The sequence below is a fragment of the Triturus cristatus genome, chromosome 1_2 (assembly GCF_964204655.1).
Source record: "Triturus cristatus chromosome 1_2, aTriCri1.1, whole genome shotgun sequence".
Classification (NCBI taxonomy): Eukaryota; Metazoa; Chordata; class Amphibia; order Caudata; family Salamandridae; genus Triturus; species Triturus cristatus.
Genome location: NC_140580.1, coordinates 23183181 through 23210377, shown reverse-complemented (window position 1 = coordinate 23210377; position 27197 = coordinate 23183181). Strand labels below are relative to the sequence as shown.

The following is a 27197-nucleotide window of genomic DNA, read 5'->3' as shown; positions in this document are numbered from 1 at the left end:
GTTATGTCTGATGCTTTGGCTGTTGAACGAATAGGTTTAGAGAATTTGGGTTCCTCTACACAAGTTACTCTTGAGATTGAGTCTTCTCATAAGCAATCTACTTTAAGGTCATATAAAAAACACTGGAACTCTATTTCCAAATGATGCTCTGAGGATCCAACTGTGATTGATTCCTTTAAAATGCTAGACTTTTTAAGGAATGGTTTTGAGAAGGGATTGGCACCGCCTACTCTTTCAACTCAATGTGCTGCAATAAAGGATTTTCGTACCCTTTCTGGTGATTTCTCCACACTTTCTCCCTTGATATTCAGGTTAGTTAGCAGTTTCAGGTTGCAGAGACCTTCAATTTAGAAATAAATTCTGTCTTGGGATTTGTTAGTTCTGCAGGGATTGCAAGGCACTACCTTTGAACCTCTTGAGGAGGCAGAGTTGGTGTGGTTATCTGCTAAAGTGGTGTTCTTGGTAGCCATAACTTCTGCACAGCATTAGGGGAAATGGGGGCACTCACGGCCGTTTTGATCGATCTCAAATTCCTACCTGATAGTGTGGTTCTCAAGCTGGACCCCAAGTTTTTCCCTAAGGTCTCTTTTTCCTTTCATTATGCTGAGGCTGTTATTTTGCCAGTGCTTACCGACCCTCCCTCAGATTCACTTCCCTCTACTTTAGATGTCATAAGGCCTCTTTTGATTTATCCAAAATGCGCTAATCCTTATCATTTGTCTAACTCTTTGTTTATTGCGCATGGCTCTGTTGCAAAGGGTAAAAAGGTTTCTACTCAAACCTTGAGTGGATGGGTCACATCAAGCCATCAATCAATCAATTAATCAAGTCTCATTTATAGAGCGCTACTTGTCACACAGGAGGGTATCCAGGCGCTTGTTGCAGTTCTCAGTTGAAAAACATGTATTGAGTCCCTTCCTGGAGTTGGTCAGCAACGGAGTAGTGCGGAGGTCCCAGACTTTGGCAGCGAGATGGGAGAAGGAGCGTCCTCCGGTGCAGCTTTAACATATGCGAGGTATCTCTGTGAGGGCGAGTTGTACAGAGCGGAGATTCCTGGGTGGCCGGTGGAAGTGCAGGCGCAGCCATTGCTGGAGCATACTCTTCCGTGGAGGAACCCCTTCCTGCCGATGTACAGAGACGTCGCACTACGGCGTTCTCCACCTCCTGGGTGGAGGCAGGGGGAGTTTTCTTACTTGAGATCTGCTGAGCGGCAACTTCGTCCTCACAACAAACCTTCATTGAACTTTATCATCTTTCTGTTTGTGGCGATTAAGATGGTCATTTTGGTTCCAAAGTTGTGACAACAGCACAGAAGTAATTGTTGTCCTTCTAATAAACACATTTTGCATCTGTATGGTGTGGTGCAACTTGTATTCACTGCTTGGATACATCCTCAAGTGTAAGGACTTGGACCAGGAGGACTCTATGAGGGGAAATGAAGACTACAAGTAAGAGGCTCATTATTTAGCATTCCCCCCGATCATAGTTTAAATGCATATAATGGTACACATATATGTTCAGGCCAAAATGACAATGTTCGCAGCACACTTCACTGACTAGATCTTAAAACGATCCAGTATAATTATACTTCTTTCATTAATGCTCCAAGGATGAAAGTCTGAGTCAGCCCCGCCAAGACTCACTCGTGTGGTCTGCATGTCTTTGAACAGGTGTTCATCACACTCAGCTATCTCAGAGGCTTGCCACTCCTCTAATCCATGGATTATCCAGGGACAAACAAGGAACATACAAAAACTCAGATCAACGTGCCCATTTAAAAGGCTCTTATGTTGAAGGATCACGAGATTTACCTTTAAAAACAAACTAAAACGTAATCTAAAAAACGTTAATTATTTTATTAAAGAAAATAAGAAATGAAGAGTTTAAAGTGCTCACATGCTGAATGAATTCAAAATACTGCAAGGAGGCTAAAATCCTTAGATTATCTCGATAAACACACACTCTGCGTCTTATTGTCTCCTAATTGCCGAATAAAAACATTCCCTCCATAAAGAGCCGGCTCCCAGTTGGCTTGGACTTCCGTGCTACCCGTCCTCTGAGGCTGGGGATGCCTTCCTGCCGCTGTATTTGGTCCAGATATCCGTCAGCACGCTGCCGGCCGTGACAGGTGCTCTTCGGCTTAGCCAGACCACCGTAAATCACTCAAGCAGAGTCGCACACTCAGAAAAGATAAAAATATTTTTCGCTAGGGATTTAAGCCGGTGTCAGAAACGAGACACCCCCGCCTGCTGGCAGGATAGAAGTGGTCCAGCCTGGTGCGTTTCCAACCCCTTACACTGCTTGCAAAAAAGGCTGGAGGCCTTCCTGCCTCTGTGAGCTCGAGCTCAAAATGTGATACAATAGTAACCTACTGTGTACATAAGACGCGAATGTTGTATCTAGACCGTTGTCGAGACGTCTTGCAGAGTGCCACGGCCTGACACCTCAAGGTATGAAGCATTACTCCATCGTCTATGTCCTGAGTGTGTCATGGAAGTTTTGCCAATCAATTAAGAGGCTGTCCTTATCGACTAACGACCACTCCAGGCGAGAGGGCGCTAGTCCCGAAGAAATGTTTCGCAACCGTGGGGACTAAAAACATGGCTTCTCTCACAAACACTCATAGCAAAACCTTACTTTTGCTGAAATATTTAGCTCTTACATCTACATTTGTAGGGTAAGAAGACAGGCCCTGACTTTTAGGCTGTCAAGTTTGTGTGATGTAACATATTTACGATCGAGTAAATCAGTGGATAGCATTGCGAAGAATTATGCGACCGAAAGGGCAGGCTTTACCAGCTGCCCTCTGGCGACAGTAACATCCTAGTCTACGTGATGATGTAAAAAATGCACCATGTGCCCGCATTCTCTTTTGCGGAATAAAAAAGCCACATTTGTCCAGTTCTGGATCTGAGAGAGATACATCGTGTGTTTTTACTTTAGGCCAGATGCATGAACACATTTTCCCTTAGACACAGAATGGGTAAAACTGTTTGATACATCTGGTCCTTTATCTGTAATATTGTATTCGAAAGCATCTGCCCCAGTATGACAGCTCTTGCAAAGTATTGTAAGATATTTACCTACACATCTATAAGCTACATACTGCTCACTTCTGTCTCCATCAATAACTGTCTGAACTACTTTGAATTGTGTCTGATTACTGAAAGGCTTTGAGCCCAATTCAGCATTAACGCTAGGCAAAACTGATCAATGAAAGGAAGGAACATTTGGTTATTTATCAGCAGCTTTTATTGAGCTCGGGTAAATGAGGGGCTTTCAAAATGGCCGCTCTGAAAAAAGCTTCGCTGTCCGGTTCCGGCCTTATCGGTATTCGATGTGTGAGACTTCCAAACACGGTACAATATCTAACTATCCAACACAGGCCATCAGTTGCCACAGAAATACGTGTCATATATTTTGCTCCCACAAAGTATAAGGTCAGTAGGGCTTTCTGTTTTTGGCCCATATTCTCAGTAGGCAATACTTTTCCGTGAACTGAGAGCGGCCTGCGAGTTCCAGGACAATCCCTGTGATACTGCGCACATGGCTTCAACAGATTACATGTAATGTGTCTCGGTGATAATCTCCGCAGTCTGTCACTGGACAGCTATTCTGGTCACCATATGGCTGAATAGTTACGCGCCTTTTCCGACTATCCATCTTCAGAAGCGTTCTCCCACCTCGAAGCCTGCTCCCTGTCTTGTGTTGTATCAGTGATATTTGAAAAGCGCAGTCTGTCACGTATATGGCTTCGTAGCCAACGCCTGCTATTAAACACCTACTCCCAATGGTTACAAGTGGATGCTTTTATCTAAACCCGTATTTGTAAAGCGCGAACTACTCACCCTTACGGGTCTCAAGGCGCTGGGGCCGTCGTGGATATTAAGTGAGCTATTGCCCAGAGTCACATGGTGCTGAGCTGAGCTGCCGCCGGAGCCGGGGTTCGAACCGTGAGCCCTGTGCTCCGAAGTCAGCTGCCCTGGCCGCTGCACCACACCATTTATATATATAGCAATCATCTAGTGCTGTCCTACAAATAACTATAGCGGACTATGAGACTTCTCCTGCTGGGCTATGGTACGTTTAGTGCACTGAAGCATACGCAATCAATATGGATCTGAAATATGGGGTCAAACCCTGACTCGATGCAGTTGTAATAATTCAGTAGCACAACGGAGTGCCTGTATTTAAGGGAAACCCGCTGGGACGGCCGGCCAAACACACATGCGCACTTAGAAGTGCACATAGCGCTCCTCCTCCCCCCTCCCAAGGCCCGGCCAGCCTGCCTGACCTACACGCGCTGGCTCAGAGCCAGCAAATGAAAAATAAAACAATGATAGAACATCGTTTTATTTTTCTCATGCTGGCTCTGAGCCAAAGGGGCGATGCTCCTCCGCCATTATGGCGGAGCCGCACCTGATACCGATCTGTCAGTTTTGTTTAAAATCCATCTGTTTTCAACCAGATTTTGATGATCACTGTTGTCAAGTACGTTAGACGGTGTGTGGATTAAAAATCTTCCACATCTTTGCTAGCATTGGGAGGTAGGACATTTGAAAACGATATCTGTGTTCTTTTAACCTAGGATTCTGGATTTCTTTTATAAAAGTCACAAGGTGTCTCCAGAGCGCTGCAGCCTAACAATAGCTTTCCACACAGCAGACTAAAGTATAAAGCTTGCTGTTTGACTACCTCATCCACAGTTGTCTTTTTCACCTCCTGTAAACACAAGAAGAAATTTGTGACCAGTTGCTTCAGGAATCAACATCATCTGGGCCCCTCATATGTACACAACAGCCCCACACATGCACATGTCTTCACAATCGGCCTCCAAACACGATGAATTAGCAGGGCCGGACTAGCTGTAGCAGACACTGGGCATATTCCGGGTGAGCCGGAAGGGTGGGGGCCAGGTTTCGAACGGTGAGGGCTGGTTTTGTTACTGGGGGCCGGTTTTGCAGCAGTGCTGCAATATCAGTCCCCTGTAACAAAAGCGGCGGCAGTGTTAAAGCTGCAGCAGTGCTTCTCACGAGCACCCCCTCTCCCCCTGCCCCAGGGCCGGTCCAGTTGAATTGCCAACACTGGTTTGTGTTCCCAGACCAGCCCTGGGAATTTGGGACAAAATATACAAAAGTGGAGGACTTTGGGAAAAATGCACTAAAGTGGATTAAAATTGGAGGAAAAGGGAAGAGGAATGGGACTAAAAAGTCAAAAGTGTAGGAGTTGCTCATTACCAATTCAAGTGTGGTCAGACATCTGAAAAAGTGAAAATGATAATTGTCGCATAATGATACTGTAGTTTGTGGACTCCACTGGGACAACTTCCATTGGTCCATTAAAGTAGAACATAGACTGTAAATGTGAATGTGAAGGTAGTAGAATCATTACATATTTAGTGACATTGCAGCAGTGACTGCATCAAAATGAAATGTTCCTGTCATAAGACGTTACCAACTTTGTACCAGGATATAATCATGGGCTGTGACTGACAATCTCCATCTCTGGATGCTAATCAGTGCCATGCCTTCCTAAAAAGCAAGAGACCAAAGCCCTGTGAGCAGCCCTGGCCACAGATAGCTTTCAGGTAGAATTCTGACAGAGAAACTCATCTTCTTCTCTAACACTCCACCAGAAGCCATTGTAGCAGTCACCACTGGGGCATCATATTTTCAGCAAGCACTCAGTATCTCACACAGTGTAGCACACCTCCACCCAGACTCACCACCCGTCCCATTCAAGAAGATTATAGCCTTTGCCCCCACAATGCATCCCATGTCAGTTCTCGAAGCCACTCTGTCCCCCACATGTTGTGGCACCTGCAACTGGCATGCAGCTACAAACAGGCTGCCAGCTGCTGGCAGGCCTTCCGCACAGTAGTCACTCTCAACTTACAATAATGTCTTAACTACATTTATTCACTCTGCTACTAGCTTCTTGTATAATAAGGTCTTACGGCCACATCTTTCATGATGTAAGTAAGTGGTCTCTTGCACCAGTTAAATAGAACAGTCCAGTAAACAGTGATACCGTTAACACCATTTTGAGATCTGATTATGAAGATTTATTCAAATGAATAGAAAAAGTTACTTGAGGCAGAGTTTTGGACTTGACCCTTACTGCAAGGTCATCCCCTCACTTTTTGCCTTCACCATGCTGTTTTCTGAACCCAATTTTTGTTGGCTTTTAGAACCCTGTCCACTTTACCACAACTAAACAGTTCTAAAGTGCTTGTACTCTCTCCTTAAAACATGGTAGAATTGGCTTATACCCAATTGGCATATATTTAATTTACTTACAAGTCCCTAGTGACATGGTACCATATGTACCCAGATCCTGTAAATTAAATGCTACTAATGGGCCTGCAGCACTTATTGTGCCACCCACTTAAGTAGCTCTTTAAACATGTCTCAGGCCTGTCAGTCATAGCAGCCTGTATCTGTAGTTTTAAACTGCCATTTCTACCTGGCACTTACTTTCCAATCCATATAAGGCACCCCTAGGGTAGGCTCTTGACAGGGTGCAGGTGCAGTGGATTTAAATAATTGAACATGCACCTTTAAGTTTTCACAAGTCCTAGTAGTGATAAACTCCTAAATTCGTTTTTCACTTCTGCAAGGCCTACTTCTCCCATAGGAAGACATTGGTGTTACCCTATTACATTTAATAAGCTATAACTTCCAAATGGGAAGAGGTATTTAGTTCATGTTTGGCGTCATGCAATTGTAATGAAACATCCTCTCTTATGATAAAGACAGATTTTAAATTACAATTTTGAAAATGCCACTTTTAGCAAACTGATCTGTGACTGGGGTGAGTCTCTGAAAAGTTTCAGTGCTCCGTCCATCATCTCCTTGTTTTTGCTTTATTAGCCCTATGTTGGCAGGATATGCCCAGACGTGGGTCCCTTGCTCACTTTGCCACTGGATTCAAGCTAGCCTGGCTGATGAGGGGTGTTACCCCGAAACCAGTCCCAGGATGCCTGTTTCCAGTCCAGGGAAGACCTGGCTTGGCAGTTCGGACTGGGCTATTCCCATAAGGAACATGGTCAAGACAGATTTGCATATGGCAGGGTCTGAACTGGGGTGGAGAAGTGAGTTAAAGAACGATGATGGATTAAACCTAGATCTGTTACTCGGGTGAGTGTTTGAAAAGTTTCAGTGCTCCATCCATCATCTCCTTGTTTTAATTTTAGGAAACTGGCATTTTCCTGCCCTAGTAATTTAGTGCCTGCAGCCTGCTTCTGGGTCACATGACTGGGTGTAGCGGACAGTCAGGCTCTGTGTACTTCTCCTAGACAGCCACACACAATAGAGAGTTTGCATGGGCCATCAATAGCAGGATGGGAGGGAGGAGCTAGGCACAGCCCTACTTACAATGAATAGGCTGTGTCCTACCTCCACACAAAGGGCTGCATACCCCTTGTAGTAAGTCTGGAGCCAGGGCAAGGGAGGCAGGAAACCTGTGCACTTCAAAGGGAAACATCTATAAGCTTCTCCCACTTCAAAAGAGGCACCTGGTATAAACAATGGACCTTAGACACCAACTCTGCAGTACACTTCTGGATCTGTGGAGTCTCTCCCATGAAGAAGGATTGCTCTGCTACTGAAAGGACTGCTACTCTGTGTGACTGCTGCCTTACTAGACTACTGCCTTGCTTGATTGCTGCCCTGAGGCCCTCCTGCCCTCATTAGAGGGGCTGGACCTGAACCCTGGGCTCCCAGAGTGACTCCAAGGGCTAGTCTGCTGGCCTCCTGTTCAGAGCCACAGGGCTATAACAGGCTTCCAACCACCTGAACCAGCACCCAGATGCATCTGGAGTAAGCCCCAGACCCCCAAGTGTTGTCCCTCAGTTCCTTGTGTCACCTTGGAGGAACTGAATTGAAGTTTTTGGGCTCTTTGCGACCACAAACCAGCCCATTGGTACCTAAACCTTGTCGCTCACACTGCTCGCCAACACAAAGTCCCATCAACCCAATCCTTCACGCTACAGCATTGACCGCTGGGGGAGCACCAATGCAAAGGCCCAACCCTTCGTGATAATAGCATGCTACAGTCGAGTGGGCGATGCAGTTAGCACAAGGTAAGTGATTTTATTTTATTACATTTTACCTATCTCGACATCTGTTGAATTCGCCCCAGCCCCGTCTCACCGCTATTACTTGTGCCAGCTGCGCCTGTTCAAAAGAATACTGAAACTATCTTTAACAATATGTTCTGCAGGACCCGAACTGCAGCAAATGTACAGGAGTGAACTTGATCTGCTCAAGCTCAAATTGTTTATTTTATAAGCACGATATTTGCAGGGCCTCTTGATCACATTTTGCATGCATCAGATTCACCCTCAACACAGATTGTTAAACCATTGAGACACAGCAAAACTACGGAAAGCAGGAGGAGCGGTAGAAGAGCTTTATATGCATTGTCTCCAGGGAAGAAAGAAGGCTGCTCAAGAGCTCCACAGCCCTGCTTTAGAGTTATTGGGGGGGGGGGGGAGTGGCATTGGGGAGTATACTGACTCTTGACACGATAAACAGAACTTTATATGAAAGGTGGTGGTATTTGCTTTTAGTACTGCTTTTCCCTAAGTTGGGCCACGAGCACCTACCACAAGGAAGCACAAAGGCAGTGAAGTGCTGACATTTTGTTAGTCACCCAGTTGTCTGTGTTCTTACCTGCAGACGTGGGTGTTCATCTTATTGGCATTGCCATTTGTCATCTGCTAATTGTTCTACCCCTTAATATGCCCCTATCATTGCACTTACTCATATTTTGTTTGTGTGCACATTCAGCGTAAGAAACTCCATGGTCCGTATCATAAGGGCTTCTTAACCACTACAGGTGCATAAAAGAAAGGCCCTTGGTTCTGTGCTGAGGCATTGGAGTCTATCAAGATATGGCTCCAAGAGCTGTAAAATTAACAATGCACCAGTGCAGACAGAGGCATAACTCAAGCTCCTGCAGCACCCCTTACAGGGCCCCAAACGGGGCCCCCCCAAACCTTCAGACGGCCCGAATTCAGGCCAAAGAAAATCTGTAAGATATGGGAGACTCAGGGGCCCCTTATCACATTTTGCCAGGAGGCCTCATCATTTTGTGCTATGCCACTAAGTTCAGGTCAGAGCTAACTGTCAGTTTTTGGGGAGAAACAGCCTTTACAATACGACTGTTTCCATGCAATACCTTTACCATGCATCCATTACAATACATATGCCTTTACCATGCAAAATGTTGCCTAGCAGATGCCTTTACCACACATGCCTTCACAACAAAAATTTAAGTATTTTGCAGGTATGAGATAGATAGATAGATAGATAGATAGATAGATAGATAGATAGATAGATAGATAGATAGATAGATAGATAGATAGATAGATAGATTTTTAGGGTTTAGGAGTGGGTGAGGATATTGGGTGGTTAGGGCTTTTTTAGGGTTAAGGTAGGTGAGGGTATTTGGATGGCAAGGGTATTTTAGGGTGGGTAGGGGTATTTGGGTGGCAAAGCCATTTTATTTATATATATATATGTGTGTGTGTGTGTGTATATATATATATATATATATATTTGTAAACACACACAGATATGTATATATATATATATATATATATATATATATATATATATATATATATATATATATATATATATATATATATATATATATATATATATATATATAATATAGTACTTTAGACACTGTAGATGATACAAATCCAGGTGTGTCACATTTTTAACCTTGTGAACCATGCTAGTTTTGCATGTACACGAATGATTTTCTTTTTTTCCCCCATGTGTTAGTCTACTTGAATGACCCCTCAGTCTTGGTTGCGCTAATATAATTGACATTAACATTTTGCGAAGGTTTTTTTAATGCTGTCGTAGTCAGTTATTTGGCTTCTAAAAAAAGCCACATACTGTGTGCCTTAAGAGGTGAGCCGAGGCCCCTTTAAACTGAGCTGAGCAGAATACATCATACAAGAGGGGGAGTGTTCAGTGCTTTCAAAAGACTGTTAAAGTGATTTAAATATTTAAAAATCAAAGGAAACTATATTTATAGAAACACAGTGGTCCTTGTTCTGACATGGGGCAGGTCTCTAAATCGAAGAGATGTGCTTTGGTGTTGAATTCATCAACTGTCAATCAGAGCAAGTGGATTTGACCAGACTACATGATGTGAAGCAAACAATGTATACACACAGACTCAGTTCTCTTGCATCACACAGTTGGAGATGACAGTCGAACCCTAATACGGAGGCAAATGAAAAGCTTACTGGCGCCCACGGGTGCGCATCGATGTAACTACCATGAACCCTGCTGGGCCTGAGCTCCTGCTTGAACCTGTTCTTGTTAAGCCTCCAAGGTCCTCATTCCTCAGAGGAGGTGTCATCAATGAGGTGCTAGTCAGCACAGTGCCACTGTGCAGCAATGCTGGCATCACTGACAGACTCCAGGAGTGGAGCCAGGTGTCTGTTGTGAGTCAGGCTCGGGTGAGGGGTTGCCTTTGTCACTGTTGGCAAATGAGCCAGTTCTTGGCTGCTGGTGCTGCATGGTGGCTGCATGACTGCCTGGCTAATACCTTGGCCCTGACGAATGCCTCTGAACATTTTCAAATCTTCCTTGGCAGAAACATGTTGACCACATAAGATTGGGCAATTATAGCAATCCATATCCACTAATTTTTAACTCTATCCATTGGGGGCACAAGAATAAAGGACAATTTTGCCCACTATGAGATCGTTTTAGATTACACTTCTTTCACTAGTCTTGCACTCTGCCCCTCACTCCTATACATTGCCATTGCTCATCTTTATAACAAATCACCTCCCCTCCTTCCCTTGGGGAGTTGTAGCCCACACTGGGTTCCTTGCGGTCCCAGTGTGAGGAGGTAACCCAATGATGAAGCATGTCACCTTTGGAAGAGTGAGGGTTCTTCTTCCTAAAAGCGCAGTGCTCCATCTTTGTTTTGTCTGTTCCTTCCATTCACACCCACCCATGTACATAGTGTGTGATATAGGAGGCATGGGTGTCATCTTCTCTCTGAACGCCATTGTCTGGGCCAAGGCATCGGATGTGGCATGCAGTGTGTGCATAACGCAGGATTGAGTTAGTGACCAAGAGGGCAGCCCTGTGGCTCATACGAGGATGTCTATGAAATGAGCTTTGCATGACTCACTCCTCTTGGTGGATGTGCTACCTGTTCAATGAAACCCATCAGTGCCTGTGTCGTTGAGGCGGTGCTCATGAGTTTCCTCTGAAAGAGGTTTAAGCAGTTGCCCTGGGGGAGAGTGCACCTGCAGCGGCCTCTAGTTTGTTTCTGTCCGCTAGACTGAGGTGTAATATTTTGGACTCTGCTGCTGGACATACATCATCTGCTTCATGTCTCTTCCTTACCGCCTGCAGATGCTTAGCTAACATTGGTTCAGCAGGTGCAGTGACACTTATGCCTAAAGCCTTGAGGTGCCCACTGAACCAGACAATGCTGTATTTTACTATCCCAACATCATTTAAAGGGGTAATTTTCCTTGCTTGTACTAGGGCCCACGCCATCGTTGCTGCTCTACTGACCGCCTCTGATAGTTTTCAGGACTTTATGATCTTGCTTTGTTTTTTATTTTTAGTTTTTCTTTATCGCTTAAATTATTGTACCGATTCATTAAAAATGAAAAGTGTTTGCATGGAGAAACCTATAAATGCATCATACAATAACGACATTATTCCCCCCTTTACTAAGAACTAAGTAGCCAGTAGGAGTTTTAACTAACAACCAAGTGGCGCCAATGGGGAGAAAAGTGTCAAACATCTCACCTAATCTCTTGCATTACACAGTGGTAGCCAGGAACCCTGAGCTGGGTGTCAGCACTGCTCAGAGACCACTGGCACCCTTGCAAGAGGCGCAGTGCCGGCATGCCAGTACTATCAGGCTTCCAGGACAGCCTGTACGATCTCATCACTTTCTTGCCCGAGACATCAACACACCTTGTATTTGGCAAGGCCACTCTAGAAGGATTGAGAAGCTGGACGAGGTCCCAGCAGTGACAGATGATTCAGCAGCACATAATACATCCTGAACCCAATCGAAAGGTGCATTAGCTGATTAAACCACCTCCAGGGCCAGTGGAGAGATTATAACGAGCCTGATCAAGTGCATCGCTCTGCTGATGACATTCGAGCCCCCGTCCTTTGTATCCATGCATCTCAATAGCAACAAATGTGCTCCCCTCTAAATTATCTCTAGTGATGTCGCAATGGTTTAGTTTGTGGAAAAGGTCAACCTGGGTGTAACATTAATGCCCTCATTATGAGTAGCCCTCTAATTCAGGTACAGCCCCATTGGAATGATAAGTGTTAGGGAGCACCCAGCTCAGTAGTGTCTCAACACAGATTTCACCTACTGCAAGCTGGCAGAGTGTCCTGGTGCAATGCAAACATATAGAAAGTGACACAATAAGTCCAAGTTTCACATATTATGCCCCCAAAACTATAATGATTGTTTTTTCCTGCCCCTGGAAGCTTTGGAATCAAAGGAAACATTTCATGGAAAATTTAAAAGATGGGAAATAATGGGTATCATTAACAGCCATTGAAATGAGGGCCTTGGCGACCACTATCTGACGGGCTGATAACCCCACACTCTACAGCATCAGAAGAGAAAAACTGAACAAGCATTTGCAATGCAATCAGTCTCGCCTTTGGGACCTTATATGTATTTGGCTATGCAGCACATTAGCCTGGGTGCTGAAACATCTACTGTTCTTTAACATGGAGGAAAAGTAAACACCAAACTGCGGGACACGCCAGGTATGGGAACACGTGGAGAGAAGCATTGCCTTTCAGCAGGAAATGGTTTAGGCCAAAGCTCTGTTTTTAACATAAAACCATGGTTTTTGGTGTTCATATCACTGAAATAACAAGATTTGAAAAAAATATTATCTACAAGTGCTACTATAAACTGGGATCTAGAGAATGCTAAAGTGATTCTGGTATTTTACTGACCTTTGCTGGTCGTTTTCTATCAAGACAGTTAAATAGAGGCAGTTGAACCGAAAAAAAGTCCTTAAGTGAAACAGACAAGTCCTGGGGCTGATCTCCAGAGCCCACAAAGTACATACACATATAAGTATATATAAGTATATACTAAAGTATATACAAGAGGTCTCAAATGCTCAACCTATAAACAGAATGATGTGTTTTATTTTCAGTATTCCCTTTGCTTCTGCAGAAATCCAGCTGTAGGGTGCGCACATTTATTATGTAGGAGCGCACATGACCTACTGGCTAAGGTCGTAGTGATGCGTTGATCAGTTTTGAGATTCTGACCCTCAGACTTCATGACAGTTCCGTACCTCGGAAGGATGCATAGGGTAGAGCATACTCGTTCGTATATTAAGGCAACATGTCAATACGACTTGACAGAATCAGCGCCATCCTAGTCGTCTTTCTGCTCTCCCTTTCACAATACATGTTGTTAATACAACCAATTGCATAATGGTTTATTTCCATCTGCATGCGAAGCTCTGCGACTGCCTGCAAACAACGAGGACATCTGAGCTCTTACTGAAATGCATGTGAGGCGGAAGCAGAGTGCAGAGTGCAGGGGTCTTTGTCAGGCAGTGACGGGCCCTTTGAGAACGGCGTGGCTCCGCAATTGTCGTTTTACAACTCTTACCACAAACTGTGAGAGAACACATGTCTGCTGATGGCAGGAAGGTTTCTTTTCGGGATGTTGTGCTGCCACGAGGAAGATTTTGATTGGGCGAAACGCGGGCATCTATAAGGTGCTTCAGCCTGGCGCAGACGTTCATAAGGGTACGAACGGAGTGTGCTTATGCACGTGTAATGCACCGGCATTGGGTGTGTGTTTGTGGTGGAATCCATTGCTGGAGTGGATGTGGAATCCCATAACGAGGCTTGTTGTTTGCTATTGTCAGTGCTGGGAACGGAAACATTGAAGTGGAGGGGCCCTATACCAGAGTAGTTACTTGCTTCTGAGAAGTGCTGGCACCAGGGCTTTAAGTGGGCCGGGTCTCAATGGGTCTGAGCACCGGCAGTTTTTTTAAGGGGGCCTCGAAACAGGTCTCTATCGGACTCTGTTTTGTGCCTTGGTACAAGCGGACAGTTTTTTTCCCCCCAGACTGCACTGACAGCAGGCCCATCGATGTGCGCGTGGCGTTGTAGCGGAAGGGAAATCCTTTAAAGAGAGTCATTTTCTCTCTGGATTTGCCTTCTCTTTTTGCAACTCAGGAGCAGCAGCATTGCCGTGGTGTCACCAGGGCTTTAAGTGGAAGGTTTTTCAATATTATATACAAGCCATAGTTGCTGCTTATTTATCTTCTGCAGCTAGCAACCATTGACTTGTAGGTATGATGCGACTTGTTATATCATATATCTGGACGCAATGACAGGAACAGCAAAATACAAGTTGGGCGGCACACTGTGCTAAACACAGATTTTTAGCTTACCTGGTTTAAGCCACGCCCTTAATTACATTGACCACGCCCCTTTGAGAGAACCCCCAGTTTTTTTCATCCCACTTAAAGCCCTGGCTGACACTCTCCAATTAAAAGAAGTGCCCCTCTGCTAAGAAGTGCCGATACACGGGTCCTGACAGTGCCTGCCATGTGAAGCACTGGCTGTTGCTTTAAATGTGATTGGTTACATTTGGCTGGCTGTGCTCAGTTGCAACCAGCGTTAGGGAGGCTTACCCCGGTCTTTTTGTCTGATTTCTGGACGGTGTAGCCCTTTATTTCAGAGTTGCCATCGTCATCGGGTTGAGTCCACTCCAGAGCAGCGTTGAATCCCCAGACGTCGACCAGCTTGATGCTCTTGGGAGGCCCAGGTCGCTCTTGAAAAGGAAATGAAATGCAGGTAAGAGTGCTGTAGGGAATGCTTCAGCAATAAGAGTGTTTAATATCAGGCATTGGCATTACCATCTCTCCGCAGAACTCAAAAGCACATTTCTGAAAACTGGTCTTGTTAGTTTCACCTTCTTCCTTGCATTCAGACCCCACTCCTTCCCTCTCATGACCAGTTAGCTAAAGCCACCTAACTTAGTCTTTCACTTGGGGTCAGAGGGTTAGTTTGAATGGACAGAAGCAACCAAATAAGCAAACCCAGCTTCATCAGTTCCACTCTTATCCTGGGATCTGGTCAAACTCGCACCCAAACCACGGCGGGTGAAAGCCAGAACCTCTCCTTTGTATACCAACCACAGGTGCAGGGCTCCTTGTAAATTCTATCTTTCTGGTGCTTTACAAACAACCAAGGCCAATGTCCCCTCTAAAATGGCAGGCATTGTAATCCTCACTTGCGGGTTGCAATATCAGTGCATGCCTCCCCCTTATGACTCTACCTAGTCTGCTTGGTGGATCGTAGGAAGAGACAAGTCATCGCTAGGCAGGGGATCCAGCGGGGAGGCTTGATTCCTGCCCCAGTATCGATGGCCATTTCAATAGAACCACTAGTGGAGGTAAGATCGTAAAGTGTCAGAACTCTGGATAAGCAGATAAACCAGGACCCAGTAGTTCTGGACAAAGTAAGCACTACCGGGGGTACTCAAACATGAGTATTCACAAATTGCTCATTCAATAGTCTAAACGATGGAGACCATAATTACATTTAAAACAATATAGAATCATGTGTTTAGAAAGAACAGTGATGATGAAAACAATAATAACCGATGTTCTCCAATCCTTCTTTATTCAGAAGAGAGTTCATGAAATAATGAAGAAGTTTCAAGTGCTTGATTTATCAAAGCAAGATTATTCCCAATGCATTTCGGGTGTTCTAAGCACCCTTCCTCAGAGGAAATCTACACTAAATGAGTACAAACATATGTTGTAAAGAAATATGTATATACATGACTGTCTCATTCAAACATGTGATAGTAAAGCGTTCTTACAATTGCCGGGAGAAAAGCATTTAAATAGAGAAAAAGATTAACATGAGATTCACAAAACGGCCACCAGATGCTGTAACCAGAAACACCAGATTATTTACATAAATGAATGCTGAAAGCGGTTTATTGATTGTATCGTGGGAAAGAACGTGATGAAAAAGAAAAAGAAAGGACAAACCCGTAGTGATGAAAGGCAGGTGACGGCCATTATCAAAAAAGTGAACAGTGGTTAAAAAATTCATAAGAGTGAAGGAAAAAGAAAAAGCGCGTCTATTGGATATGTCAGATAGATGTGTTGACATTACCTTGGGGTGACAGTCACGGTGATAAACCCGTGTGAAACTGAGCTGATAGCCAATGATGGATTACCCAATGAAGCGATCAGCGATCTCTCACTAGCGAAAATATTGTGTGTATTGTCCCGATAGCTGTAAAGTAATGTGAATTACCTAAGTTACTCACATAATGGGCTTAACATAGTGGTGCGCCAATTTTAATGCGGTGAAAGTGTGTTTCTCACATGTATATGCATAAAGCGATGGGTGTCTTACTTGGGGCTTGACAGCAGGTAACGGCCAGAGTCTATTCAAAATGAAACGTAAATGCAGAAAAAGTGGTTGTATTAAAGTAACCATGTGCGCGTTCTATCACATGTTTGAATGAGACAGTAATGTATATACATATTTCTTTACAACATATGTTTGTACTCATTTATTGTAGATTTCCCCTGAGGAAGGGTGCTTAGAACACCCGAAATGCATTGGGAATAATCTTGCTTTGATAAATCAAGCACTTGAAATCTTCAATTTGAAACTTCATTATTTCATGAACTCTCTTCTGAATAAAGAAGGATTGGAGAACATCGGTTATTATTGTTTTCATCATCACTGTTCTTTCTAAACACATGATTCTATATTGTTTTAAATGTAATTATGGTCTCCATCGTTTAGACTATTGAATGAGCAATTTGTGAATACTCATGTTTGAGTACCCCCGGTAGTGCTAACTTTGTCCAGAACTACTGGGTCCTGGTTTATCTGCTTCTTTTGAACTGGTGGTTAGGTGGAACCACCCCAAAGCGAGCACACCAACTTTAGTATTTTTATGCACACGATGTTTAAACTGATACTTTGAACACATTGAGTGCACTACAGCTGTCATTATATATTTTTTGAGAACTCTGGAAGAAGCACTTTTAGCAAAGGAGTGGGCGGTGGTTTTCTTACATAGGCCTAAGCAGCTGGAACACATCATGTGCAGATCGTTCACAGATCACCAAACTCAGATCACATAATCCTCATCCTAACCCAGTCTGCACACAATGCTTCAAGCCTGCAAATGGAATCTAACCAGATCTCAGCAAAGCTGCCCACTGCCCTTTACCACACTGGTAAAGCAGATCTGAAAGACCTGTCACTATCACAAGCCACCATCTTGTTTCACATGCTCTTCCAGTGATCACACCTTTCTCAAAAGAATGTTCTCCAGTAGACATGCTTGCCCACACGCTTGTTCTGAATAAAGTCATACAAGCACCTCTCTAAGATTCAATCTCTGAATAAACTTAAAATTACAGGTAAGTAAGCATATTTCATGGAGGAAATTAAGATGAGTTTGTTTCCCAAAAATAAACATGACAGGATCATGGGACTTAGTACCCTAATTTGACAAATATAACTTTAAAGTGTTGACTTCCTTTAAAAATGACTGATAACTTCCTGCATCTTATGAATATGTGTAATAATATAATGCTTTATCGAATACAATGCTTTGGATGCAGCACTCAGAAATAATGATGAATTCTCTACTAAACCACAAAATGGCCTGAACATCCACTCTGCAATCAGTGGCCTTCTCATATAGATAAATGCCTTGTTTCACAAGAACCAATCACTGGTCTCTGATCTCCCACATTCAGGTGTTTTTCAACCATTGATTTCCAACACAATTAGGAGATGTGGCAAGAACATTTTATGCAACGAGGGACTAACCAGTTACCAAGTTGTGCAGAGATTTTGTAGGTAGATAGTAAATGGCCCTGGAATGGAGGCAAGAGCATCAGATGCCACGAGGCTGAGAGAGGAGGGAAGAGTTATGCACACTTGAGGCATGGTATGCTTTCATCAACAGGAATCCCACGCATCAGCTGCTGGGAGTGAGAGATAGTGGTAAACGTAAGGAAATGCAGGAGTTACACAGACTAAGAGTGGAAGAGAGAGATCTATGTAGAAAAAAAGGCATGGATAACAGCGGAAGGGGAAAAACGTGGTCCCCATGCTGTGCTGGTCAGAGTCAAACAGGCCATTGCACTTTATATGGTATCATTTCTGTCGCAATATATTAATTCACAATCATATTTAAATACCGCGGCCCCTTACCGATAATTTGAATATCAATAGTTGCCTTGTCCTCCAGGCTGTCAATTTGAACGGTCACCTCATATTTTCCAGAATCCTTTCTTTCCGTCTTGCGGATGAACAGAATGGTGTCCTTGTCACTGTTCCGTACACTCACTTGCTTGGGGTCCAAAGGCTGGCCATTTTTAGTCCAGCTCACCTGTGGCCTGGGCTTGCCCTAGAAAAAATAGCGTGACATAAATATATAGACATCTACTCATTTTAAAACGGTGACGTTGTAACAAATGCAAAAGAGACCTCTGCAAAATGTATTATGGAACATTTAAGGAGGAGGGTATAGTTACAAAATATACCAGGCACATGGGGATACTACAGACACTCTGATGAGTAGTACTGCCTTCCAAGAGGAATTGTAGTCTTGGAAACTCTTGCCACTATCTGCATGATGTGCAAACAGTTACAAACTTTGAGTAAAAAAAACAAATATAGTCCATACATATTAAATTGCATTTCATAATGACGAGAATAAACAGGAGCTACTGGTAAGTGTATTTTGCAGAAACCTGTCTTGTCTTACTAGGCAGCTAATATGGATGCTGACCAACGACAACGTCAAAAGCCAAACATTTTTACATTTCTAAAAAGAATCATGGCAGCCCTATGAGCATATAAGTAGCCACACATTGACAAACTGAAGTTGATATTCAGCAGCATTCCCAGAACCTCTAACTGTATGTGTTACTCTCTACTGATAAAGAACAACTATCCTGAAACATGGGCTAATGTCTAGAGATACTCAACACAGGCTGCACCAACCATGGGGAAAACAAAGGATTGTTTAATGGAAGTAAGTGTTACTGTGCACTGCATTTACCAGAATTCATCTGAGTGGACTGGGTGCTGGGATGACGAGGCATTGGGCTCCAGCCATGTTTTTGAAGATGATATCGTATACACGCGATAGGAATTTTCTTTGAATATTCTTTTTAAACATTTATATAGTTTCAGTAAAGCTAAACTCTCCTTAACATTCTTCATTAGGTCTCGCCTCAGCCAGCGCGCATGCGTTGCTCTGCAAGGCTTTATGTAAGGGCTTCAAACTCTGACCACATGCTCGTGCGTGTGTATGTTTTTATGGTCACAGGCTATTGGCCTTTGCATGCGTCATTCTAAGAAAGACAGCAAGCAATTGGGCAAAGGCGGATGCATGTCCCACCTTTGCATCCGCCCAGGCCTAGGGCTTGTGAGAGCGAGCATCAGCGCCATCTGTTTCCAATTATCGCACCCATGTCTCGCGTTCATTGGAAACAGATTGCACTTGCACTGGCCCTGGCTTTTCAGAGAGCTTGGTTGTCTCATGGAGTTATTTGTCCCAGCCTCTGCATAGCTGCTGGCAGGAAACGTAAACATATGGATACCTATAGGCTGCATCGAAGGGGGTATTTTAATTGGGTGGTTTTAAGTGCGCTGGGGGTAGGGTACAGACAAGCAGTATTATTTCCTGCCCAGTCTTAAACATTTTCAAAACTCCAGTGTGGAAGAAAGCTTTCATTGTGAGGGTGCACCAGCTTTGAGAGCAGGCTTCCCTTGTGTTTTTTTTCTCTTGATGAAGCTAGCCGAAGTTTGAACTTCTGTAGACACTTTGTGGGTGGTGCAGTGGTGCAAAAGGAGGTGGAATGGGCTTGGGGGTAGCACTGCTCCCTGTCGAAGCTCGGGATCTAAAACTGTATATACAGATGCACGGGCTCTCCAGACTGTTCTCAGAACGGGAAAGAACAAAAAATACGAAATAAGGCCTTTAATTGGGTACCCTGCACTAGTGGAGTGGCATGAAAGGAGAGGGTATTGAGGCTCGGTCAGGGGTTCACGCGTGCTTTTTTGGCATGCTCCAATGTTGCCCTTTCCCGCGAAACACATCTTACTTTGTGCTGTTGTAAGGGCCCTTTACAGAGAAGCAGTTTGCACCGCTGCTCCATTTGTGAACTCTTTTCAAGGTAATAGCATTGTGTTTCCCTGCTGACTACATGACGTAAACTACTGGCCGCTTCCCTTTCCCGTGTATTTCTGACTATTTTTTGCGCCAGTGTAGCACTTCACTATTTGGGCGCATTCAAGCATTTTTGATAGCATGTTTTATGATAATTATAATAAATGGATCACTTTATTCTGGAGTCGTGCAAATGAAACAAGCAACCGGGAAGAAAGCCGCCACCTCCCCGACCCCCATCACTCAGAAACAGGGCTCTGCTAGCACGTGCACAGGTAACGCCAGTAGTGAGGCCTTAAAAACCGTTATCTCAGCTGGCAGCGTGCCTTCCAGTCAAGCTGATGTGCCAGGCTGTCGGGAGGGGGCAGTTGTGGGTGTAGACAGCAGAGATCGAAAAGTGCTCCGGTCAAATGCAAAAGGATGGCCATAATGTTGTTGGTTACAGTGCTTAATTTGAGCCGGTGGTTTATGGTGCTCGGCACCGGCACTTATTATCAACATCGGAGCTTGTGACAGTCTGCCACAAGTGGGCACTGTCTTGATAATTTAAAGATGCCCACAGCAACAGGCAATTAGTAATTTAATCTAAATAAAAAATTACTATTAGCCATTCTTGTAGCTTTGGGGGCCTGAAATAGTCAGAATGATCACACTTGTAGGAGTGAGATGGTTACTAGTTGTGTTGTTACTATCACCCCTGATGAAAACGCGTGCTGTACCTGAGAAGAGGTCAGTGATAAACCAAGGAAGATGTTTACAATTTTGGAAGGTCCTCATTTGACTGGAAGCCACCCCCAAGCATGGCTCTGCAGTCACAGCACAGCTCAGCAGTACCAATGACATTTAAGCTCTGTGGTGGAGCGGGTGATTGTATCAAAAGACCCAATGCCTCGTTGAGAGAGTGATAGTCCATTTGTTTCTCAGGCAGCTGGCCATGCGAGGAGCTTGGTGGCAATGTGATTCCCAGAGGCCCTTATTTATTTTCCCTGCTGTGGCTACATTGTTGGACAGTGGGAGTCCTTACTTCTCTAGTACTTAGCTCAGACTTTGCAAATCAGTTCAGCCAGATGGCAGTGGTTCTCCGGTCCTGAAGCACTTCCGGCAGCATAGAATTTGCAGTTTCTGAGCCTGCAGCACACCTCGTGTTACCTTGAGTTTTCGGGCATTACTTGCACAGCAACAAGTGACGTGCGCGATAAGAGGCGTCTCGTGGCAGTGCTTCTGTACCTGAGTGGGTGGGCACTGCAGCAGCGACGACAGCACATTTGGGGCACACGGAAGAGACAGACACCAGTGCAGGACGCATTGCCAGTGTTGACACGCCAAGCGTAGGAGGCAGCTTGACTTGGAAGCAGAGGATCACACGTCTCCTGCGCCCTGCGGCGGTCACTCGTCCACTCTTCAGCACTCTCGAGATGGCGCAGCCGTCCACAATCTACAAACTGTCTCTACTGCTGAGTGCTGCTGCGGGTGAGTCTCTGCACTGAGGGACTTAATTTCTGGGTGTGAGTATCTCTCCCTCATGGTCGTTTTCAAAGCCGCTTTGCTGTCTGTACCCTGGCTGCGTGTCTCCTTGCCTCAAGGGGTGTCTGTCTGCCTACCCCAGTGTCTCTACATAAGAATGAATCTCTCAGTCTCTTGGTGACCGTCTCATCCCCAGCATGGCTGTCTCTTCCTGGTTCTCAGGTCTCATGCCCACGTGAACTGCATTTCCTTTGCGTCGGGTGCCTGTGTCTCCGTCTCACACAAAAGGTCTTCCACCCCTTGAGCCATTCACAACCCCGGGGCGTCTCTTTCCGTCCTGTCGTCTAGTGTCTCTTTTCCCCTTGGTCCCAGTGTCTCTCAGATAGGGTATTTCCAGCTGGAGATTTCTGCCGCCTTTCACTTTCACTTTTGAGTTGTAAATTGATCTGTCACCCCCTCCCCCTTCTCGGAAGGCAGAAAACCCTGAACTCCAAACCCAGCACAAGACGGCGAAGATGCCCCCTCCTCCCTTACACCTGCCCCCTCCTCCCGTACACCTGCCCATTTAACGTGCTTGATCAAATTCCATTATAGGATGTTAGCCGTTCAGGAAATATATGTTATGTGTAATAGTACTAAGCTGTAACTACAAGAACAAAAAAGTGATTGATAGAATTCCTGAATTAATCTTAGCCACCAGTGATTACACTATGCCGGATTCCAGTTCATGGTATTTTTGCTACCAGTTCCACTACAGACTGGGAGCAAGCCATATGCAATTCAGGCTTGGCCCTGCTCTTACACTCCATCCCAAAGTTGTTGACTTTGCTGTGGTAGCATAAGTCTAGCACAAAACTGCCAGGTCATGTCCCTTCTGGACGGGAACACAAACAAATCCTGACTAAGATGTTTGCACTTGATTACTCTCAGTGTGAAGTAGCACAATGGACAAAAAATGATTGCCACTGGCTGAGACTTTATCTAAAATATATGACTTTATTGTTGGATTAATAAAAATCATTACAATGATGAACATACAACAATAAAAACATGTATCAGTCGATTACAAAAATATTTACACATGCAGGACAATAAAGAAGAACGTTAACTGGGTTTCTGTATATTTGCTTACAGTATTTCCTCACACTCTTATAAGGTCCCAAAGGCGAGACCTATTGGCTATGCCAATGCTTGTTTTTACTTTAGTTTCTTCCTCGATTTTTATAAAAACTTCATAAACAATCTTTTTCCTTAATTGAAATAGCATCACCTCCCAAGCTCTCTGGTGGAGTTTTCCAAGCCCCAGGACAAGGTATTCCCTATTTTCTCACTATAAATTCTCCCATACAGAGAACGAATCCACTGTTTGGTATCAATTACTGACTTCACACATATACAAACATCCTAACCCTGTCTCTCGGCACTCCCCCACTGTGCACCAGGCAGAATCGAAGACCTCCCGGATCCCATGCTGACACCTTAAGCTAAACATCTCAAAAGTGACCCTAGTCTTTTCACCTCAATATGTTACCACCTGACCAGTATCCAAAGGCACAGCAATGTCAGTTTTGAAACTTATATATTAGACCCCTACATACTGTATCTGGCCACCCATGACATGCCCTCGAGTTTCGGAAAATTCACACCCTTTATTTATTTCTCACTGTGGGAATCACAGCCTTTTGCTTCCTGACTTCTCTTTTATCACGCTCCTAACTTAGGCGATACTTTCGCTTTTCATCTAGTTTCACCACCCTCTTCTCAGTAGTCCAGTGACTCCACCCCACCTCATGCAATCTTTCCCATAAAGTCTTGTACTTCATAATGGCATCTGGCAGATCAAGCACGACTTACCATACACAAAAGCTTCATGCCTCTCTTCTTTCCCTCTCCCACAGTACTAAATCTATAGATACTTTCAACTGGGAAACAGCCTTTAGAACACAGTCATTACTATGCAATTCCTTTATCATGCAACCGTTACCACATATATGCCTTTCCATTGCATGCCTTTACAATGAAAATGTTAGTATTGAGTGTGTGTGAGAGTGTGAGAGTGTGAGAGTGAGTGTGAGTGAGAGAGAGTGTGAGTGAGAGAGAGTGTGAGTGAGAGAGAGTGTGAGTGAGAGAGAGTGTGAGTGAGAGAGAGAGAGAGTGTGAGTGTGAGAGAGTGTGAGTGTGAGTGTGAGAGAGTGTGAGTGTGAGAGAGTGTGAGTGTGAGTGTGAGAGAGTGTGAGAGTGTGAGTGTGAGAGAGTGTGAGTGTGAGTGTGAGTGAGAGTGTGAGAGAGTGTGAGTGTGAGAGAGTGTGAGTGTGAGAGAGTGTGAGTGTGAGAGAGTGTGAGAGAGTGAGAGAGTGTGAGTGTGAGTGAGTGTGAGTGAGAGAGAGTGTGAGTGTGAGAGAGTGTGAGTGTGAGGGAGTGTGAGTGTGAGTGAGAGAGAGTGTGAGTGAGAGAGAGTGTGAGTGTGAGAGAGTGTGAGTGTGAGTGTGAGAGAGTGTGAGTGTGAGAGTGTGAGAGAGTGTGAGTGTGAGTGTGAGAGAGTGAGTGTGGGAGAGTGTGAGAGAGTGTGAGTGTGAGAGAGTGAGAGTGTGAGTGTGAGAGAGTGTGAGTGTGAGAGAGTGTGAGTGTGAGAGTGTGTGTGAGAGAGTGAGAGTGTGAGTGTGAGAAAGTGTGAGTGTGAGTGAGAGAGAGTGTGAGTGTGAGAGAGTGTGAGTGTGAGAGAGTGTGAGTGTGAGTGTGAGTGTGAGTGTGTGTGTGTAACAAACAACCAAATCCCACAGCAGCACCATGGAAGAAGGCACGGACGCGAAGTGGTTCAGGATTTGGAATCTTCTTTATTTATTTATTCAGGTCACCCTCAATCCCAAGCACAAGGAGAGACGCGTTTCAGCCTCCAAGAGGCCTTTATCAATCTAGTTTGGCACTATACTGCCCCTGTGTTATATAACCCTTCCCACTGGACTAATGAGTAAACATAGAAAACATACTATGAGGTATGAAATCAACTAACAGCTAAAATACAACATATGCATGCTGACTACAGCTGAAAAACAGCATAAAATGCAGGTAAGCCATATCATACATAATAATGCACGCAGTGCGTGTATTTAGTTTAGCTCGTAATACCTATAATAAATACAGCATGGACAATTGTGCATATAAATTACATCGACATCCAGCACAGTGGGATTAATACGGGCATTAAAACTGTGCAGCCAAACATAAATCCTGTGTTGCCTTTGTATCATAAAATGTATCATGACAAAATTAAAACATCGATGTTGCCGTTCATTGCTGTTCATGTCCCTTAGGCTTTACCAATGCCCCGGTTAAAGCTCTCCCGAGCTACTAACAAATCTGCATCAACATGACCTCTGACCCAAAATGCAAAGTCACAGTGAATTCTGCCGTGATGTTGACATCACACTGCTGCTGATAAGAGGCACGGGGACCGTATAAAGTGTAGTCCCATCTCGGGGTTACATATTAAAACAAAGAGTAAATTTGTACCTCCAAGTCAATCGAGCACGTGCGCCAAACCCCTCGAGACTTCGAATCCCATAATGCAACTGAATAGTCAGCAACTCCGTAGGCAATCCGAATGCTGTTGTAATTGCAGTGTCAGTGTCCAAGGCGTCTTACACCGGTACAAAGGCTATTGGTATTCAAAAAATGCATTGTGAAACGGACAGCATAAACTAACTTAAAAGACGGCACAACCTCGGGGTTGAGGGGGACCCATCATCAAAATCGATAGCGCCAAAACCACCTCACTACGTCGGCATCGGCCTCTGCAGTGCTCAGTCACCAGATGGTGTCAGTTTTCCAGGCAAGGCATTTCTTGCTGATGAAAACACAGATCCCATGCTGGCAGTTGCAAGAACCGCCCCGCTATGAGACCCACATCCTCTACCACAGTCATCCTCGTTCCATTGTTGGCTGAAAAAATGGTAATCAGCTGTACAATGGACATTACTGGATTTGCACTTTGCTCTATATGCGAAATAAGCCTGGCAGAATGAGCTGCACCTACTATAGGTATTAAAAGAAATGAAAATACAAAAATGAACATCTGACCTTACCAAAGGAAAATTGTCTTTCTTGCACTCAAGACTCGATGTCCCATCATGCAATTGAATTGAATAAATTGTATCCACCCACTGGGGGCCATTAATTTGCTGAATAAATTGATGGAAATGAAACAGCTGCGAGCCTCAGATGTCATTTTTTGAATTGCCCAGGAAGAAGGGGTTGAAAAACCTTGAAACGCGTTGGCAGCAGAAATGAAATGTGGCACACGATGGCAGACTGCATCTTCAATCCGGTAGGCAGAGCAAAGTCGAGTGCGCTCCCAAAGCACAGGGCCATCAAAAAGAGGGGGACAAAACAATTTTTTTTCCAATGTTAACTTCCATAGAAATTTTAGACACGACTACAGCCCGACCCGCTGGACAGAATTACACCAAACTTGGCAAACGGGTAGCTCTTGGTCCAGGAAGAACCATTTTAGATTATTTTTGTAAATATGTATAGTAGTTTGGGAGATATTAAAGAAAAAATAAATCTGTATATCTAGGGACCCTCCCAATCTCGTGCTGAGATCTGATTGACTGCCAGCATTTCATTTTTTTTAAAGAAAAAGGGGCAGGGTAGGAATACCCTGATCCCCTAGCTCTGGTGTTGGGGACCCCACCAGGGCAAAAAAGCATTTTTATTTTAATTTTCACAGAAAACCACGCTGGATTCGCAACTCTGGCAAAAATGTTTAAAAAAACAAGCGTGAGCTGTGGCCCCAAGACTTGGACCTGTCCTTGCCTGCTGCCCCACAAGGCTGAATGGGTAATTCTATGGCTCTGACTTAGTGGGGGCGCTTTTATACCCACTTTCTTCTCCTTCCATGAACCAGCCCCTATGCTCACTGGTTCCAGCGGGGGGGGGGGGTGAATAGGTGTGAGTGGTAGTGTGGGTATGTTAGGGGTTTAGTAGGTCTGTGAGTGGGTGTATGGGTGAGTGAGTGGGTATGTGAGTGGCTGTGTCAGTGTATAAGTAGGTGTGTTAGTGGTGGTGTGGGTGCATAAGTGGGTGTGTGAGTAGGTGTGTAGGTGGGTGTGTGAGCGGCTATGTAGGTCCATGAGTGGCTGTGTGGGTCTGCAAGTGGTTTGTGGGTGTATGAGTGGGTGTATGGGTTTGTGAGTGGTTGTGTATGTGTGTGATTGTCTCTGTGGGTGTTTGAGTTGGCATGTGAGTTGTTTTGTACGTCTGTGAGTGGCTGCATGGGTTTGTGAGTGGGTGTGTGAGTGATTGCGTGGGTGTGTATGTGGGTGTGTTTGTGTGAATGGGTGTATGAGTGGCTGTGTGGTTCTGTGAGAGGGTGTGTTAGAAAAGGGATTTCTGGTTGGCTGGGGCAAGTGCCTAAGCCAGGCAGAAACCAACACTCTAGTCAGGGCAAGGGAGTTACACACAGAAGATAACCCCTGCTCACCCCCCTTGGTAGC

General features: G+C 44.6%; 1 protein-coding gene across 1 annotated transcript in view; it reads right to left on the bottom strand.

The window, feature by feature from the left end:
* Nucleotides 1–27197, bottom strand: part of MYBPH (myosin binding protein H) — a 160133-nt gene that overhangs the window by 74525 nt on the left and 58411 nt on the right. Inside the window, exons 5-6 of the mRNA XM_085600181.1 lie at nucleotides 18273–18468; nucleotides 14702–14841 (exon numbers count right to left, since the gene is read on the bottom strand). Of these exons, the coding sequence (XP_085456307.1) occupies nucleotides 14702–14841; nucleotides 18273–18468 (336 nt within the window). The remainder of the gene's footprint in view (nucleotides 1–14701; nucleotides 14842–18272; nucleotides 18469–27197) is intronic.